Source organism: Sturnira hondurensis, unplaced genomic scaffold (genome assembly GCF_014824575.4).
Source record: "Sturnira hondurensis isolate 20B ecotype Veracruz unplaced genomic scaffold, ASM1482457v3 Scaffold0004322, whole genome shotgun sequence".
Classification (NCBI taxonomy): Eukaryota; Metazoa; Chordata; class Mammalia; order Chiroptera; family Phyllostomidae; genus Sturnira; species Sturnira hondurensis.
The window spans coordinates 503,325-523,263 of NW_028076953.1; the positions used below are offsets into that span (position 1 = coordinate 503,325).

Sequence of the window (19,939 nt, forward strand, 5' to 3'; positions counted from 1 at the left end):
TTGTCCTATTGTCTTGTTGCCTTAACTCTCCTGTTTAACTTTCATATGGCTACTTATTTTCTCCAACAAAATTGTAAGTGCTTTTAGAATAGTGAACATTGATTATGCCTCCTTGATTTTCCTATGATGCTTAGCTTTTAGCGGCTATTCAATAAGTTTTAGTTGATAAAGGGTAGTCTGTCTTAAGTATTGATGAACAAACCCCGAGAGTCGGTCTTTGCAACCTGTTCCTAGCTAGGTCATTCTTCGGTCAGTAGAGATAACTTGTTTTGTTCTGTCAGATTGAGGGCAAATCTGGATGATCAACTTCGGGGTAGAATTCTCAGGAACCAGCTGCATTTCAATCTGGAGTGGAGAGAGAGTAAAGGATACAGTTAATCACCTTTATATTGGCCCATGTGCCTTTCTATGGTTCCAGTCTGTCTGTTTTTGTCATAACAAAGTGAAAGCACTATCTAAAGATTAAACAAACCACCATCCAAAGAATACCCCTGGATGACAAGTTAATGTATTGACACCAGTTGTTTGATCATATGTGGCAAATTGCCTCATTTCTTTTGGTGATAATATAGTCCTAGTTTAAAGTTGAAACTGGGGAAATAGCTGTTGGGTTTAGTTCATAGAAAAAGAGTAGTGAATGTAGTTGCTGAGGTTGTAGGAGAGTGAGTGCTGTTGAATGCTGTCAGTGGAGGTGTGTGAAGACATGCATCTTTTTCGGTGGGGAGGGGAACTTGGCATTGCATGCTTACCTTGTCTGGCGCGACCCAAGGAATGCAGAGTGCTGATTTTTCTCTTTTAAAAAATTTTTGTATTGTTATCCTATACAGTTGTCTCAATTTTCCCTCTTTGCCCTCCTCCACCCAGCCCACCCCCTCCCACAGTCAATCCCCACGCCATTGTCCACGTCCATATGCCATTCATATATGTTCTTTGACTAGTCCCTTCCCCTTCTTTCCACCATTGTCCCCCTCCTCCCTCCCCTGATTTTTCATGTGCTAGTCTTGAGACTAATTTTTATATTAAAACACACGCCCACACTTTCTCTTCTGGAAAAGATAGTAAAGCAAGTGTTACACTTAAAAATACTCCCACTGTTTAACACATGTAGCCATGATAGAAAAAGTATAAGAGAGAGAGCAAAAATGCATACGTGGACTCAAAAACAAGATACACGTTTCTGTGGAACACGAATGGAACACTGAGTGGGCTAAGGAACCGCTGGGCTGTCATCCAAAAGTTGGCGGTAGCAACCAGGGGCTGAGCTCCTGCCAGTAAAGTGAACTAAAAATGTACGGGGTGAGATAAGAGACTGGAGCCTGGACACTGTTTGAAGCTGAAGGCCCCCATTCCCAAAAGGAAGCTGGAAAGAATGGCAAGTAACTCGATGTTGGATCTGGTGCCTTAAAGGAAACTGTGCATCTGGGGTGCCTCCCAGCCAGGAACTGAGTCAGCCTGCCCGCTGTCTCCCTGAATGGATTTGTGAGATCCAGACACTAGAGTAGAACATCAGAACACCACAGTAAGACCTAATGGTGGATTTGGGGGTGGGGGTGAGTGTGCAGGAAACCACAAAACAGTGTGCAACAGGTGGTGGGAAATAGTTTCCTATTCAGAACAAGCCTGACACCCAGAACACATGAAGAAAAGCGCTCAACAAAATCAGCAGTTGTTGCTTAGGATAAAACTAAGTTTTGAAACAAACATGAAGTTAAAATAGATCAATTTAGCCCTGGCTGGTGTAGCTCAGCGGTTGAGTGCGGGCCTTCGAACCACACGATCGCGGTTCGATTCCCAGTTAGGGCACATGCCTGGGTTGCAGGCCAGTTCCCGGTTCCTGGCAGGGAACGCACGAGAGGCAACCATACATTGATATCTCTCTCTCTCTCTCTCCTTCCCTTCCCCTCTAAGATAAATAAATAAAATATTAAAAAAATAGATCAGTTTACAGTGACCACTGTAAATTGGTCTATTTTGGCCACTGTAAATTGATCTATTTTAACTTCATGTCTGCTTCAAAACTTAGTTTGAAACAAAAAGTAGGTAGATATGACATAAGAGCAAATGAATATTAAAAACTTAGAAATCTTGGAACTAAAAAAAAGGTCACTGAATTTAAAAATATCAGCGGTGGAATAATTAGACTACACTTAATATGCAGAAAGAAGTAATGAATTAGGTAACAGTTCCGGATTTACCCAGAGTTTAGACAGAAAGTCAGGGATTAAAAAGCTCACACACACCCATGGAAGATGATCACTGGCTCCAACCTCTGTCGGATAGGAATTGCAAGAAAATGGAAGAAATGAGGAAGCAATTTTTGAAGCAAATTTTTCTAAAAACTTTACAAAATTGAAGAAAGTCCTCAGCTATAGATAGCGAGTAGTATTAATCCACGAACATACAAAATTAAAGTGAAACTGTGGCCATTAAGAAAAATAGATTGCCCAATAAAGAAGAAACTGGAGCTGATGGCAGGCCTCTCACTGGCAGAATATAGGCCAGAAGAAAATGGAATAATACTGTTTTAAAGTGCTGAAGGACAATTAGTATCAACAGAGACTTGTATAACTTACTGTTATTCAAGATTGAAAGCAATATAGACATGTTCAGGCATACAGGTAAATGAGTTTTCTATCCACAAATCTGTATTAAAAGAATACCTTAACCAAAAGTAAAATGAACCCAGGGAGAAAATACTACGATCTAAGAAAACTGTTGAGCACATGATTTAGTAAATATATAAGTAATCACAATCAAGTATAGATTATCCAAAAATGTGCATTTCAAAAGAAAGGTAAAACAAACTCTGGGAAGGGCAAAATGGGATAGTCCAGTGGGCAGTTAAAGCATGCTTGGAGTGGGATAGAGACTCTAAACCTTTAAGTGTGTATGTTTTAAGAAATAGGTAACCTCTATTATAGAAGTACAATCTTCATATAGACACACAATTTTTACTTTCCTAATCAGCTGAAGCGGGTTGGGAAATTCTATATGGAAAGTGTTGCTAATGCAACAGAAGGCAGGTAAAGGGAGGGAAAGGTATTTAGAAAAATAAAAATACAGAAATAAATCTAAATATGAGTAAATAAGTATGAGTGGGCAAAATAATATAATAGATTAAATTCACTTGTGAAAAGAATGAGTTGATTAGTTAGTTTGTTTGTTTTTAATTAAAGGACAATATGAAACAAAAAGAAATGCTAGTAGATTGCCATTGGCATTAGACAGCATTTAGCCTGCCCATCTTCAGGAACACACAGTTTGAAGTTTTAAAACATGCGCAAATTCTTAACACTGCAAAAGAATCTCAACACCCCAAGGAATTTCCAGGAGCCGAACCTTTGCAGTGAACCTGTGGCAACCACTGGTCGGTCTGTTCTTCGTTCTGTTCTGTGGAATGACATGTGAAATCAGACGGCCTGGGGTTTTTTGGTGACTGGCACTGGTTTTAGTAGAAAAACTGCCTAAATGCACCTCACTGTGGGGATGGGGCAGCACACGCACTCGACTCTGCCCTCCTTCGAGTGAAGCAGGTCCCTCTGTGCCAGTGCATTAGGGCCTCCAAGGCATGCAGTGAAGATGGAAAGCTCCAGGCACAGGAACGACCCGTGTAGTAAGGCCCATGCTTGTATATGTAGTGTATATGTAAATGCACAGGGGTAGGCCGGGAAGAGCGTACAGCAGGCTCATCAGGGTTTGCTAAGAATCAGCATGGGCGTAAGGAAAGGTGGAGGGAGGACTCTACCTTTTTTGTTAAAAGCGTTTTTTAAGAAAAGCAGCAAAAAGGATTTAGGTATAACTTAACCATAAATGTCCAAAATCTATGTGAGGAAAGCTACAAAACAGTCCTGAAAAAATAAAGCACAAATATAAATGTAAACAAGTGGAAACGCACACCATAAAAATGTCTGTACTTTATAAATTATAACTGCAGTGTGATCCCAATAAAAATAACAGCAGTGGCTTGTTTTGGGGTGGTTTTGGGGGGGAGTTAGATAAGTTGATTATAAAGTTTGTTGTGATAGACAAGCCTGAATTTGAGCCCTTATCACACTAATTACAGATGTAGTTGTCTTTTTCCTGTGCTTGGCCTTGAAGGGCTTATCTTTCTTGGTAACCCTAACATAACAAGGACCAAAGTGGTTGACCTGTCCTCAGGGCGCACTCAGAACCCCTCAGCAATTGTGTTCTGCCTGGCCTCCACCACCCTGACGTTCGACGTTCGTCGTTCGTGTCCTTTGTAGCTCTGACAGGTAGTAGGTAAGCTGTCCCTGATCTTGTTCTATCTTTATTATTTCAGGCAGTTGTATTGAAGCTAAGGGTTTTGTTTTGGTTTCTTTGTTTTAACCTCAGCCCTCTGGTTTCACATTCATGCAAGTACACTTTTCAACTTGTACCTTAGTGGGTTCTGCTTTTCATTACAGTGCTTTTCTGGAAACTGCCTAAATAAATAGATCTTATTTTTCTACATTGTAATGGTGCTATTATTTTAACGAAGGACAAAGAATCAAATAACAGCCATCAGAGATATATCATACAGCCATGGCTGGTGTGGCTTAGTTGGTTGGAACATTGTCCCATGGACCAAAGGATCGTGTGTTCAATTCCCAGTCAGGGCGCATACAAGAAGGCAGCCAGCTGATGTTTCTCTCTCTCTGTTTCTTCCTCTATCTCTGAAAGCAATGGAGAAAAAAGTCCCTAGGTGAGAATTTTAAAAATGATATACAATCAAAGTTATGAACATTAATGTTATATCATTATATCATTAAATGTTATATCAGTAAAAAATGATATACAAAGTTAGGAACATTAAAATAGTGAAAATTACTATTAAAAGGCTTTAATATTGCGTAGACAATGTAAGATAATGCAGTGTGTGATAAAGTTTGTATTTATGCCAGTTAGAAATGTGTCTCTTTGCTGGTATAAATTTTACAATTACAATTTTAAATATTTGATTTCTTGTCCCAGATCTGAGCAGCATTTTAGGGCATGGTATCTATGGGTTGTTTCTTTGAGGAAGCTTGAACTTTGACACTGTTTTTCTTGTAAACATTTCCCTGTAGAAAACAAATGCAAGAAATTCAGTTTATCTCATTGACCTTAGAATTAAGGAAGCTGAGTTCCTTTTTTTCCCAAAAAAACAGTTTGAAAGGGTAAAGTCAGCCCCACTTGCTGTTGCGGCACCATTTGCCGAGCAGGCCCGTGACCCTGTCAAACACGACTCCTGTTTTACTCTTCTGAGCTTGTCCCCAGGACTGGGAATTACTGGAAAGCAAGACCAGCACTAACCACGCCCTGCAGCCACAGGTGGAAGATGACATTGGAACAAACTGCAGCCTCGTGCTACAGCGCCCCCAGCAGCCCAGGGGCCACACAACAGCACCCCCCTTTTTGATAAGAATTATCTTCTCAAAATTTGCATTTTATTTATTTTTTAAAAGGCTTTATTTATTTATACAAAGAGGGAGAAATAGAGAAACATCACTGTGTGGTTGCCTCTCCTGCACTCCCCCACTGGTGGCCTGGCCAGCAATCCAGGCTCGTGGCCTAACTGGGAGTCGAACCACTCACCCTTTGGTTCGTTTGCAGGCTGGCACTCAATCCACCAAGCCACTCCAGCCATGGCCAAAATTTGTATTTTGGAAGATGGCCTAGACAAGAGTTCTTGAAGAAGTCCAGGTATTTTTGCATTTCAAATATGTAGGAAAAGAAAGCCAGCTTCTCCTACAAAGACTTTGGTTTCATCAGGCGAAAGGGCGAAAAAGCGGCTTGAGTTTCAAATGCCACTTTTTCTCTTCAGTGAAACACAGGCCCAGTTTTTCCTGGGATTTAGCAGCTCCCAGGTCTCCAAGAGGAGAATATGGAGTGTTTTACAGTCTGAGGGGTGTGTGTATGTGTGTACAAGATTTTCTCCCTTTGCACCCTTGTTTTTACTCAACGTGGGCACAGTGGAGCCAAGCCTAATTCCAAACAGAGCTGAATGTGGGCCTTGGATTAGGCGTGTAAAGGATTAACAGAGTTACCCTGTGCTGAGTGATACTGATTAAAAGAGCAGGCCTTAAGGGATTAGAGTGTTGCTCAGCTGGAAAACAAAGACGGCAATTACTCTGTAGCAAGACAGACCCGAGAAGTGGTAGAGTGAGGCAGATTTGAACAGAGAGGCACAGTTAGGAGAAAGAACCCTGGAGTCCCCGCTGAAGGTTAAAAGCTCGTCTCCTCCTCTGGAGAACGAAAGAAACCTAAGGATCGAGACTGTGGCAGGAAAGGTCCAGCTGGAGGACACTCTTCTAGTCAAGATCTGCTCACGGGCCAGGCTTCCTGGTCACCAAGTTTGTGTTGAGGCCAGGCCATGTTGCAACAGAAAATCAGGGCTCGGGCTTGAGGTTGGCAAGTCGCAGAGCCTTCAAGTTCGTAAGTGGACAACCCAATGGGGAGTGCTTGGGTGGGGTCAGTTGAGTCTTGGCCATGGTGAGAACTACAAAAAAGGAAAGGAAAAGCTATCTCAAGGACAAGAACAATTGAGGGGCAGGGCAAAGGAAGGTTCGAGGAGGGCGTCCTTGACTCAAACAACCTAGAAGTCTGAGGCCTGAGCTGAGTGTCCTCAAGCCTGAGGGCAAACCAAACACAAGGTTCTGCCTCAGAGCTGGGTGTCCCTGGGCCCTGAGAATAGGCCAAACCAGCAGGGGGATGGTTGGAGGTGCCCCCCCGCCCCCCCCAGCTAAAACCCTGGGGAAGTGATCAGTACCAGGGTTTCTGACAACAAGGCGAGGGGGTAAGCTATCACCTTCATCAACAGGCTGGTTTCATCCCTAGATTCAGGGAGACTGACTGATTGCTGGCTGTGAAGACGGGAGAGGAGGAGGCTGTCCACAGAGTCCAGAAAGACAGAGAAGTTTAGAATCCTCCCTCCAAACCTTGCAGAGACGGGGCTTGGGGGTTAGCCCGGGTTGACCTTTCCCTGCCCACTGCTCCCCTAGTCTCAAGTCTCGGGAGGCTGGAGAGAGGAAGACAGAGAGAATGTCCCCATATGGGCCACCAAATTGTTAGGGTGGTTGGTGACAGGGGCTGTGAAAGAATTCACAAAGAGAAGGAAGTGTAGAAAATGGAGTTTTTATTCACTTTCCAAGAAAGGAGAGGGGCATGATGTGGAGAGATACACCAGCCTGAGTGGTGGGGGCTTTGAACTTTTACTGGATCATAACTGGGTTAAAAAGTGTGTGTGTATGGTGTGTGGGGGGTTGCTGTTGTGTGGCCCCTGGGCTGTTGGGGCGCTGTAACACGAGGCTGCAGTTTGTTCCAATGTCATCTTCCACCTGTGGCTGCAGGGAGTGGTTAGTGCTGGTCTTGCTTTCCAGTAATTCCCAGTCCTGGGGACAAGCTCAGAAGAGTAAAACAGGAGTCGTGTTTGACAGGGTCACGGGCCTGCTCGGCAAATGGTGCCGCAACAGCAAGTGGGGCTGACTTTACCCTTTCACAGTTGTTGTGTCATCTCAAAATAATGTACAAAATGATAATTAATAAATCCTAATTTTAGTGAACCCATTTCTGTAATCCCTGCAACCCTTAGGTTTATTTCTCAGAAATAGTACCTAGATATTATGACAATCATGGAACAAATTTACTTGTATATTTTTCTTCCTCCAGGGCCTTTAATTATAAAGACTCACAGAGCATTTTATGTACTTCCGTCACCTAGATGTCCGCTGCTCCTTAAGCTGTAGGGGACATGGGGTCAATTCCAGTCTAGTGCCCACCCTGAGTTCTGGCAGACTCCTGGTAGGTCTGTTTCTGCTTCCACGGAAACACTTTAGATTATAGATTTTTACCCTCCCTTCCTGGGATTGGTAAGGTGTATCACCCCTTCCTTAAAACCTTCCTGGGATGTATAGTAGGCACGTATTAAAAATGATATCTTTGTGAAGATAGAGAAATCTGATGTCAGAGGCTGAGAGGAACTACGCTGGGCCACTCACTTTAGAGGCTCCCAGGCAGAAGCTTGAAGAAGTGAGGGGCCTGTGTAGGGTGTGGAAGGACAGTAGGCTGTGGACGGAGAGACGGGTTTAAATTCCTGCTTTCGCATTTTCTAGCTTTGTGAACGTAGGTAAGTATATTATGAACTTAGGTAGGTATATTACCTAAGTTCTCTGATCCCTGGTCAGTTTCTTTGGTAGAATGGGGAGAGTATGACCTGCCTCCCTGGAGTGGCAGAAGGCACTGATCAGGTGCCTTTGTACAGAATAATAAAAATCGTCCGCACTGTGTGGCCATGGCCCCAGGGTCACACAGCCCAGCGAGGTAAGCAGAGGAGGATTTCAGCCCAGACTTGCCCGTTAGCTGGGCACTCTGGTACAGTGCTTAACCTGAAGCCTACCCACCCAAGGTGTGGGGACCTGTCATTTCCCATCATGAGAAGCAAGCTTGGGAAGGGGCTGGGCACAGGAACAGGAATGGGTCTGCCTGGCTGCTCCTTGGGGATTTGGCACCTGCCTTAAGAAGGAGCCTGCCTTTAGTTCCTCACTGATCTTGCTTTCACACCGATGCTTCTGTATTTTCATCATACCACTAACAATGTCATATTAACTCGAAGGTGTCACTCTTGGAGAAGGTACTGAGGGAAACACTCCTTTCCCTGCTGGTCTCATGCTCCCACCTTCTGCCCACTCCACAGACGGTAGAAACATTTCGTGAGACCACAAAGAGGAAAACTTCCGGAACATAAGACCAACACTGAACTTCTTTCTTGTTTCACTTTTAGTTTCCTTTAAGATAATCTGGCATTTGTCTAGGCTTTCTCCTACTGTGTTCTGTTCCTGGGATTTCCCTGAGAGCATGCTTGACCCCAAGATAACTGAGATCTGAAATAAAAATTAAACACTTTATTTATACTTATCTTAAAGGGAAATAAATTAAGCTTTTCTAATATTTGACATACAGATTGACAGTACTTATTTTTAGAGAGTGGGGAAGGAGGAGGGAGAAGGAGAAGGAGAGAGAGAAGAAAGAAACGTCAGTGTGTGAGAGAAATATTGATCGGTCGCCTCTTGCACACTCCCACCCAGGGACCTGGCCCACAACCCAGGGATGTGCCCTGACTGGACATCGCACTGGCGACCCCTTGGCGTGTGGGATGCTGCCCAGCACACTCAGCCACGTCAGTCAGGGCCGCAGTCACGTTTTTCTAATCTTCTCTGTCTTCTTTTCATTTATCTAAGTATTAGCCCCCCGTTTTATATTCCAGGACAGAGTTTTTATAAGTCTTGTGGCAAAACTTGCCCCCTTTTCCTGGTCTCTCTCTTTTTTTAATGGTTATCTGCATTAGCCTATGAGAAGAACTAAGTTTTTCCCCTGGAACAGGAATAATTCCTAAAAGGTAATTTGTACTTAATAGTAAAGTCAGACTGGGAACTTTTTTGTTTAATCCTAGAATTCAATAAAATAAAATAAGAGTTTGGACTTTGGATCCAGGCAGCCTGGGCTGGATGCCATTGGCAAGTGACTCGGCCTTTCTGTGTTTTGTTCTCCTCATCTGTGAAGTGAGAGGGCCTGCCTCGGCCGGGTAAGGTGACAAGTAAAAGAATGAATACCCACGACATTTTCAGAATAAGGCCAGTTGCATATTAAATACAACAGGAGTTTGTCGCTGTTGTTGCTATAATCACCATCCTTATCTTCATCTCTAGGAGGGGTACGGTACACACCCAGGCCCATGGCAACTATGAACTGGAAATTCCAGCATCCGTTCTAGATTCATCCGCTTTCTCAGCACATGCGTGCTGGTGTCTCCGATGCACCAGGCACTCTACTAGGTGTTGGACACTCCACTCCATTGCTAAACCTTGTACTTCTCTGTGGTGGGCTGTATCTCCCATGTCACCAGCTTGTGGCCATGGCGGTCCACTTTGCAATGGAGTCAGTTTCTATTTCATTAATCAGTATAAAGGGCTTTGCTGTTACAAAATCACTAACCATTTTGCCTTTGCAGAATTACTAAAACACTTTGGATTTCTAAGCCATTTGATATTTTAAGGTGTAAATAGACTTTCCCTGCATTATTAATTACACATGTCACTGCTTTCAATTCCTTGACTGTTCTTCTCCTGAGCTATTTGCTTATTACTCATAAAGTACCACTTACATGTATTTCTTCCTGGGGATGATCCCTCCAGATTGACTCAAGGTGTATTCCGCTGCAAACTACCTAATCTTCACGAAGGATACATTCTCTCCTACCTAGACTGCAATCTTACTAAATTGCTGGACACTCGTGCAGCTGGCTTACTATGCTTTTCAACGAATTAAAGTACTGGTAGAGCAATAGAGTTCTCAATGTAATATTTTGTGTGAATAGCCAGCAAATTCAAACATAATTATTTTACTATAGAACACTTTCTCTGAAGAAATTCTTTTCACCTCTCTCTGAAGAAATGGTTTTTATAAAAGCTTAGGAAATCCCCATTATATTAAAGCCGTTCACATTCATCTGTGCATATAGTTCAGGATATGGGAAGAAAGAAAAGAGAAATGATAAAGACAGGAATTTCTTCCATATTTCCTCCTTTCAATCCTTTCATTTCTTTTTTTAATATATATTTTATCGATTATACCCTTACAGTTGTTCTATTCCCCCCTTCATTCCCCTCCACCCACAAACTCCCTCCCCCACCATTCTCCCCCCCTTAGTTTATAACCACGTGCCTCAAGTTCTTTGGATTCTATATTTCCCCTACAATTCTTGCCCTCCCCACTATCTATTTTCTACCTACTGTCTATGCTATTTTCTGTACCTTCTCCCCCCTTCTCCTCCTCCCACTCCCCTGTTGCTAACCCTCCATGTGTTCTTCATTTCTATGGTTCCACTCCTGATCTAGCTGTCCTCTTGGTTTGCTTTTGTTTTAGGTGTGGTTGTTAATAACTGTGAGTTTGCTGTCCTTTCACTGTTCATCTTTTTCATCTTCTTTTTCTTAGATAAGTCCCTTTAGCATTTCATATAATAAGGGCTTGGTGATGATGAACTCCTTGAACTTGACCTTATCTGAGAAGCACTTTATCTGTCCTTCCATTCTAAATGAAAGCTTTGCTGGATAAAGCAATCTTGGCTATAGGTCTTTGGATTTCATGACTTGGAATACTTCTTTCCAGACCCTTCTTGCCTGTAAAGTCTCTTTTGAGAAATCTGCTGACAGTCTGATGTGTACTCCTTTGTAGGTGACTGTCCCCTTATCTCTTGCTGCTTCCAGGATTCTCTCCTTCATTTTAATCTTGGCTAATGTAATTATGATGTGCCTTGGTGTGTTCCTTCTTGGGTCCAACTTCTTTGGGACTCTCTGAGCTTCCTGGATTTCCTGGAAGTCTATTTCCTTTACCAGATTGGGGAAGTTCTCCTTTATTATTTGTTCAAATAAGTTTTCCACTCGTGGCTGTTTCTTTCCCCCTTCTGGTACCCCTATAATCCGGATGTTGGAACATTTAAAGATGTCCTGGAGGTTCCTGAGCCTCTCCTCATTTTTTTGAATTCTCATTTCTTCATTCTTTTCTGGTTGGATGTTTCGTTCGTTCTTCTGGTCCATTCCATTGATTTGAGTCCCAGTTTCCTTTCCATCACTATTGGTTTCCTGTGCATCTCCCTTCATTTCGATTAGTTTAGCCTTCATATGTTCCTCTAATTTGTGACTAAAATCAACCAGTTCTGTGAGCATCCTGATAAACAGTGTCTTGAACTGTGCATCTGAGAGGCTGGCAATCTCTTGGTCACTTAGAGCTATGGGCTCTGGGACTTTGAGTTCTTCTTGAGCCATCTTTTGAACTGTTTGTGCCTGTTACATATCAGGATCGGAGCCCTAGGTGTTCACCAGAGCAGGGCAACTCAGTGGCTGGGTTGTGACGCTATATGGGGGGCGGGGCCAAAGAGGAGCAGTGGTGGTCCCGTCTGCTGCCTCTCGCAGCTGCCGCCGCCGCCACCAGTGCCGCAGCTGCCACCATCGCTGGGGCCCTCGCATTTCGTCCCACTGCACGCTAGTGTGCCGCGGCCATCAGCCCTCCACCACTGGGTTCGCCCGCTGGGGCCTGCGTGGTCCATCTCACTGTGCGAGAATGTGCGACCGAGGTCAGTCTCCCTCACACCCTGACTGTGTCCGGCCACTTGTGCGCCTAGGTCGGGGGATCTTTCCTGCCCGACCCTGCTCCGCTGCTGGCTCCGCCCCTCTTACCATCCCCGTTGAACGGTTCGTTGTTGTCGGACTTTAGTATAATTCAATTTTCTGTTCTTTGGCTGTGTCTTTGTTCTCCAAACCTTTGTTGTATTCAAACTTGGTTGTGGGAGAAGGCACAGTGTTTCCACCTATGCCTCCATCTTGGCAGAAGTCCTCAATCCTTTCATTTCTTATCCACAAGCTGATACAATCTTGGGAGCCATCCAGTTCAAGATTGAGTCTGATAATGGGATGTACTTCCCAGGCCTCAGCAAGAGGGGGAAAAATGCGTGGCTTTTTAAAAAGATTTATTTTGTTGTGAGTTGTTTTATATCTTAACATAAAATGCTGTGTTTTATGTCATAACTCAGACATGATTGACAAGGTCATATATTTTCTTTTTCCAACATGTGGGTTGAGAATAAGGCCTCATGCTGGAGTTGGACACTGTGTTCTCCAGACAGAGGAAATGGACACTTATTGGATGTTACTGCTGCTTTCTCTGCACTAATGACATTATGAAAGCTCTTTGAATAATATAATTTGAAAATATTATTTCTGTGTTTCAGGTCATGCAAGACAAGATAATTTGCCTTCCGAAAAGAGTTCAGCCATCTCAGAACCACTCTTCCGTTTCAAATGGCTCTCAGGCAGTGGCCACAATGCCCCCGTTGCCTCCACCTAAACCGTCGTCCACGACCCCTGTCACTGTGGAGATGAAAGGACTGAAGACCGACCTGGACCTCCAGCAGTACAGCTTTATAAACCAGATGTGCTATGAGCGAGCCCTCCACTGGTATGCCAAGTACTTCCCTTACCTCGTCCTCATCCATACCCTGGTCTTCATGCTCTGCAGCAACTTTTGGTTCAAATTCCCTGGCTCCAGCTCCAAAATAGAACATTTTATCTCCATCCTGGGGAAGTGTTTTGACTCCCCCTGGACCACACGGGCTTTGTCGGAAGTGTCCGGAGAGGACTCAGAGGAGAAAGACAACAGGAAGAACAACCTGAGCAGGTCCAACACCACCCAGTCTGGCCCAGAAGGCAACCTGGTCAACTCTCAGTCATTGAAGTCCATTCCTGAGAAGTTTGTGGTGGACAAAACTACCGCAGGGGCTCTGGATAAGAAGGAAGGGGAGCAAGCGAAGGCCTTATTTGAGAAGGTGAAGAAGTTCAGGCTGCATGTAGAAGAAGGTGATATACTATATGCTATGTATGTTCGCCAGACTGTGCTTAAGGTTATAAAGTTTCTCATCATCATTGCGTACAACAGTGCCCTGGTTTCCAAGGTCCAATTTACAGTGGACTGTAATGTTGACATTCAGGACATGACTGGATACAAGAACTTCTCTTGCAATCATACCATGGCCCACCTGTTCTCAAAACTTTCCTTCTGCTACCTGTGCTTTGTAAGTATCTATGGACTGACATGCCTTTATACCTTGTACTGGCTGTTCTACCGTTCCCTACGGGAATACTCTTTTGAGTACGTCCGGCAGGAGACCGGTATCGATGATATTCCCGATGTGAAAAATGACTTTGCTTTTATGCTTCATATGATAGATCAGTATGACCCTCTGTATTCCAAGAGATTTGCAGTGTTCCTCTCTGAAGTGAGTGAAAACAAATTAAAGCAGCTAAACTTAAATAACGAGTGGACCCCCGATAAACTGAGACAGAAGCTACAGACGAATGCCCACAACCGGCTAGAGTTGCCTCTCATCATGCTCTCTGGCCTTCCAGACACTGTTTTTGAGATTACAGAGTTGCAGTCTCTAAAGCTTGAGATCATTAAGAACGTAATGATACCGGCCACTATTGCGCAGCTAGACAATCTCCAAGAGCTCTCTCTGCACCAGTGCTCGGTCAAAATCCACAGCGCGGCACTCTCTTTCCTGAAGGAAAACCTCAAGGTCTTAAGCGTCAAGTTTGACGACATGCGAGAGCTGCCCCTCTGGATGTATGGACTTCGCAACCTGGAAGAGCTCTACCTGGTCGGCTCTCTAAGTCACGATATTTCCAGAAATGTCACCCTTGAGTCTCTGCGAGATCTCAAAAGCCTTAAAATTCTCTCTATCAAAAGCAACGTTTCCAAAATCCCTCAGGCCGTGGTGGACGTTTCCAGCCACCTTCAGAGGATGTGCATCCACAACGACGGCACCAAGCTGGTGATGCTCAACAATCTAAAGAAGATGACCAACCTGACGGAGCTGGAGCTGGTCCACTGCGACCTGGAGCGCATTCCTCACGCCGTGTTCAGCCTGCTCAGCCTCCAGGAATTGGACCTCAAGGAAAATAACCTGAAATCTATAGAGGAAATCGTTAGCTTCCAGCACTTGAGGAAGCTCACCGTGCTAAAACTGTGGCACAACAGCATCACCTACATCCCAGAGCACATAAAGAAACTCACCAGCCTGGAGCGTCTGTCCTTCAGTCACAACAAAATAGAGGTGCTGCCTTCCCACCTCTTCCTGTGCAACAAGATCCGATACTTGGACTTATCCTATAATGACATTCGTTTTATCCCACCCGAAATCGGAGTCCTACAAAGTTTACAGTATTTCTCCATCACTTGTAACAAAGTAGAGATACTTCCAGATGAACTCTACTTCTGCAAGAAACTTAAAACTCTGAAGATTGGGAAAAACAGCCTCTCGGTACTTTCACCAAAAATTGGAAATTTACAGTTTCTTTCCTACTTAGATGTTAAAGGCAATCACTTTGAAATCCTCCCTCCCGAACTGGGCGACTGTCGGGCTCTGAAGAGGGCTGGCTTAGTGGTGGAAGATGCGCTGTTTGAAACTCTGCCTTCTGACGTCCGGGAGCAAATGAAAACAGAATAACTTATTTTTGTTTTAAAGTTTGACTGATACATGCTTCTACCAAATACAGTATACATAATTAGGTAGTCTTAATACTCTTCCTATTTTATGTTTTTTTTCCTTTTCACAAGAAACAAAATGTACACAAAGATTGAGTAAGGAGTATGTATTTTTAATAAAAATTTAATTGTATTTTTTCAGTATTAATATTTTAAAGTTTTATTTGTCCTGGAACCTAGTGTACCTATTATTGTTTTCTACTGGCAGAAACAGATGGTTCCGTCTGTTTTTGTTGTTGTTTTCAGTTCATTCTTGTGAAGGGGAGAGAATTTTAAGTTGCTTTTTTTTTTTTTTTAGTATTTTTTAAAATAAATGAAGCTGTTTTGCCAAGGTCATTCTTAGCTTGTTTACATCTGTACAGTTCCCTTTGTTGTCATTGTCTGTACACAAGGAATCTGTGCTGGTTGTTTTAATGTCAGCTGCCTTCTCTGTTGGCCATGCCCTCCATTGTATATAGGACATTCTTTTCTGGAGTTTAAACTCACATAAGTGCATTGTCACAGATTATTATTTTAAAATTGTCCCCCATCTCCAAGGGAACCCTAAGTTACGTTGTTTCAAATACCTGTCAGTCAAAGTTATCCTTAGATGAGGGTTTTTTAAGTGAGTGAAGACAATAATCTTCCATAGTTGGCATGCGTGCATCGGTCCTTTATAATTTAATTGATTTCCATTTTTACTAACATTTAAAAATATTTTAAAACTAAATACAGAGCCCGCCCCCCTCCTTTAATCTCAATGTAGCTATGTAGTGCTGGTGAACAACCTTAGAGAAGTTAGATTTATTTTAATTAAAATAGATAATTAAATTTAAATATCATAGAATATAAGCCTGGTTTTTGAGTAATTTAATCATCTTTGGTGTCTTGATATGTAGCTAAATCAGATGGAAAAAAGATCACTACTAAAGCACTCTGTTAAAGACCCAGTGCACGCCAGTCCAGCCCAGTGTTTCCTCTGGCAGTGTGGAACCCATTCAAATTCTGCCTGTTGCACAGAGTAATCCACATATATATATATATATTTAATCAGTTTCCCTTAAGTCTGCCCTTGCTGTGAGTGCTAGTGAGGCAAGCACAGAACAGTTTCTGCTCTCTTTGGCTTAAAATAAGTATCTCATAGAATGGTTCTGTTACTTTTATTTTTGAAATGTGAACAAATTGCTAAGTGGATGTCACTTAGCGATAATTTTTTCCAGTGATCAGTAGAGCTTTCATGTATCTTTGTACTTAAAAATCCAACACGGTGTGGGTCTCAGAAAGAATTTTTCAGTAACCGTTGAGCTGTGTGGTGCAGGAACACGGATGCACGATCTGTGCCCTCCGTCCGGGAGCAGCACTACTGATCATGGAATTCCGTGTTACTTACCGGATCACATTGACCATTTTCCAAGCCTAGTCTTCTGCAAGACAGTATTGTGACACAGCAGAGAGAGCAGGAAGATGATTTGGAGTTTCAAAATGCCACCTCTAAAATTTGCTCCTTGATCCTGGTGACTGCTCAGTGCTAATCTGGGTCACGTGACACGCGCCACCGGAGCTCCTTGCAGGTACACGTGCCGCATCTGTGTTCCTGGTGTTAGATACAGCACATCGTGGGGGAGGAGCTTGGGAAAGACATGCTTTTCACTTATTTAATAATCTAATCATGCAGACCAGAGTGCTTCACTATTTCTGCCCTATGTTAAAGTGTTAGAATGGTGATTTTCTATAACTGATTTATTTTGACCTCTAATTGAAACAATATGTTTAAAATAATAACATGGTTGTGTTTCTCATAGGATAAAACACTCAGTTCCAGAATATTGTTAGGATCCTGGTGATGAACGTTGTGCTGTGTTTAGGAACATGGCCCTATCTGTTTTAAACAAAGAAACAAACAAAAAACGTGGGAGACTGTCCATAGCTGAGCTCCACGGAAATACCCGGCTGAGAGTAAACTTGGATAACCACCGTTAAAACACTGGGTGCACTGTTCTTCTGTATGAAATTTATGGTTATTTTCTATATTGCCCTTCAAAAGGGACCTGTTCAGGTTAAAAATCATATTTATGCTCAAGTCTTTATCTGGTGTTAATTCGTAATCTCATATGTGTTCATTACTGAAGTCACTAATAATTATCTTATCACTTATAACAATCTGCTCGAAGTTCCAAAAGAATTTGATTCACTTTCTTAATGATTTTGCAGGCTGACCCTTAACCTATGTTTTAAATAACATCCAATAAATTGGTATAGTCCTATGACTTTATGTTTTCATTAAAAGGGAAACTTCATAGATGTTTCTATTAGATTTTATAAAGTTTCAAAATTCTCAAATTTTATCTTGAGTCAAAATTTTCTGACTCTGGCCCTTTTTAATATAGATTTTTGTTCACATTCTTAAGTAAAAAGCATTCAATTACTACTTAGCCTTTAAATGGGAAACTCAGGTAACTGAACTGCTGACTTTTCTGAAGTTCCTTAACAGATAAACTTCATATAAAAGGGGTGTTTACCTAATCTTTTTTGTATTTTACAAGTGCAATTGCTAAAAAAAGAACAGCTAGCTCTATTTCTGCAACCCCTATAGGGTTCATGGGAAACTGCTCAATGTAGCTTTAAAGCACCAGTGTTCTCATAACTCCTATGGCTACTTGAAGCCCTTAATGGGTATGCTTTTTGGTCTGTTTTAATGGGCAAGTGTAGAACGGTCTGGCTCATGGTCTGGTTGAAACAGAGCGTATAATATATCCCAATGGAACTCCCAAAAGAAGACCGCACCTCTGAAAAGTAGTTATGTGTTTTTATTTTGTTTTGTTTTTAACAGTGATTTTAATATAAAGGTTTGTTGTACAGTGAAACCTGTTAGTTACAATTGTACATTTTTTTTATTGTTCACCCACCATTTTTTCTGCCACATACTCCTCATACAGCTATTGTAATAAGTTCTAACAGTTTGCATGGCATCCTGCTTTTCCAGCAAGGCATGGGAAAGGTGCCTGCCATGGGGGTTTTGTTCGTTTAGAGGTGGCTCCTTACCTGTCTCTCAAGCCATCCCGTGTAAGAGGGGCCTACACAACCTGGCATCTTCTTTGGGTTACTTGGGATAAGCAAGCTCAAGTTCTTGCAGGACAATCTCTGACACTAGGAAAGAGGACAAAATCTTTACCTCTTGTTGCCGTCTCCCCCAAGGGAAGTTTGCTGTTACTCATTTTTCTAATTCTGTAAGAAAAGTTCATTTTTAAGTAGTTTATTTTACTCTCTAATTTCATACTAAGTACCTGATTAATGGTAATGACATATTTACTTAAAGTGAACATTCATGGTACATCTTTAGGAAAACTATCAGCAGTACTCAGTAGTGAATAGATCAGTTTCAACTTGTGTTTAGAGACTAAATGAAGATTCAGTTCACATTCCCTTATTAATACAGTGATTATGTTACTCAAATAGTTCACACTTGGGTAGGATCTCAGCAACTCAGGGCAGGGTTCCATGCTAACCCCGACTTAGCAAACAGCGCCATTACTCATGAGGGGGATGCCTCAACGCTCTGCAAGGTTTTCCCACCGTTCCTTGCCTGTTCAGACAGAATGTAAGAAATTTTGGACAGTCTTGACCAGAACTGCCACTGATCTTTCAGATTTAGGCCTCATTGATATGCTTCTAATACAATGTTATACTAACCTTCCAAACTAGGGATCCACTCTTATTACATTTTCCCAAGCCATTTGCTGATACAGGTAACATCCTTAAAAGTTTATTTTGGGGAAAAAGGGAGAGGGTCTCCTTTCACCCCAAGGAATTTTTTTTTTTAAATCAAAAGACCTTTTGAAAAGGGGTATGTGACTTTGAACTTAATTTCTGGACCATATTAAATAACAGTTCTTATTCATGGTTTTTAATGTGGTATAAATATGTTTTCTGCTAAACATCATTCCCCCCCTCACCTGATTCTGCCTCTTTAGTGAAATATTTTTAATGAAATCCAATGCCTTATGTGCTCACTCGGTTTTCCTTCTGCCTCTTGTGTTCTGTCACTGTCTCTGTGTGTTCAGACGGTCTCAGATGCTGGCAACACCTCTACGACTGTCAAGAAAAATGCTTGAAGGTTGATTTGTCATTGTGCAAATTCATGATAAAATGTCTTAATGTTATCTGGCTCTGTAGTACATAGGAAGAGGAAATAAATAAAGTCACTTTTGTAATTTAACGTTGAGATTTGTCCCTTTGTTATTCATTTGGAGAAATCGTGTGTGTGTGTGTGTGTGTGTGTGTGTGTGTGTGTGTTTTGCACTTCTGTGGTGTTTTTGTGTATTCTGCCACCAGGGCTCCCTGTGCTCTGCAGGAAATGGGCCGCATGCATTCTTTCACTGTGTGTTTAGCCAGTTTCTGCAGTTGTGACTAATTATTTCCTTCCTTAATTCACCGCACTGCATGTACACAAAGTGCCCCTGGAGTTTCATTTGGGTAATTAGTGCCTTAATATGTAATCTGGAGTGCAATTTCTGTCCATTTGCCAGATCAGATTGTACAACTGCTGTCCAGCCAGCCCAGCTTTCAGTAAATACTTGGTGGTAAAGACTGTGGTTAGTTAAAGAAATCAGAAGGGTTCTGCATAGCTAGGAGGACGCCCCTGGTTAACCACATACACTCCAGGCTTAGGGAAGCCTTTTATAAGAAAATTTGTACCACTCATGGATACAAATTTATGACTGGTAACTTTGAAGCTAAATTGTGACTTTACATGTTTTTCTGTAGTCATTGATGGCTCAGTTATCTTACTGATAATCGACCGACAGCCCTTTGAAGGACTAGTGAGATGAAGAAGGGTTGAGTGTGGGGAAAGAGGCCGAGGAACCTGTGTATCAGACACGTACATGGC

General features: G+C 42.4%; 1 protein-coding gene across 1 annotated transcript in view; it reads left to right on the forward strand.

Moving 5' to 3' along the window:
• The window catches only part of LRRC8C (leucine rich repeat containing 8 VRAC subunit C), a 91,226-nt gene extending 71,955 nt beyond the window's left edge, over window positions 1-19,271 (forward strand). The window contains exon 3 of the mRNA XM_037045459.1: window positions 12,761-19,271. Coding sequence (XP_036901354.1) covers window positions 12,761-15,034 — 2,274 coding nt within the window. The 3' untranslated portion in view covers window positions 15,035-19,271. The remainder of the gene's footprint in view (window positions 1-12,760) is intronic.
• Window positions 19,272-19,939: the final 668 nt, after the last annotated feature.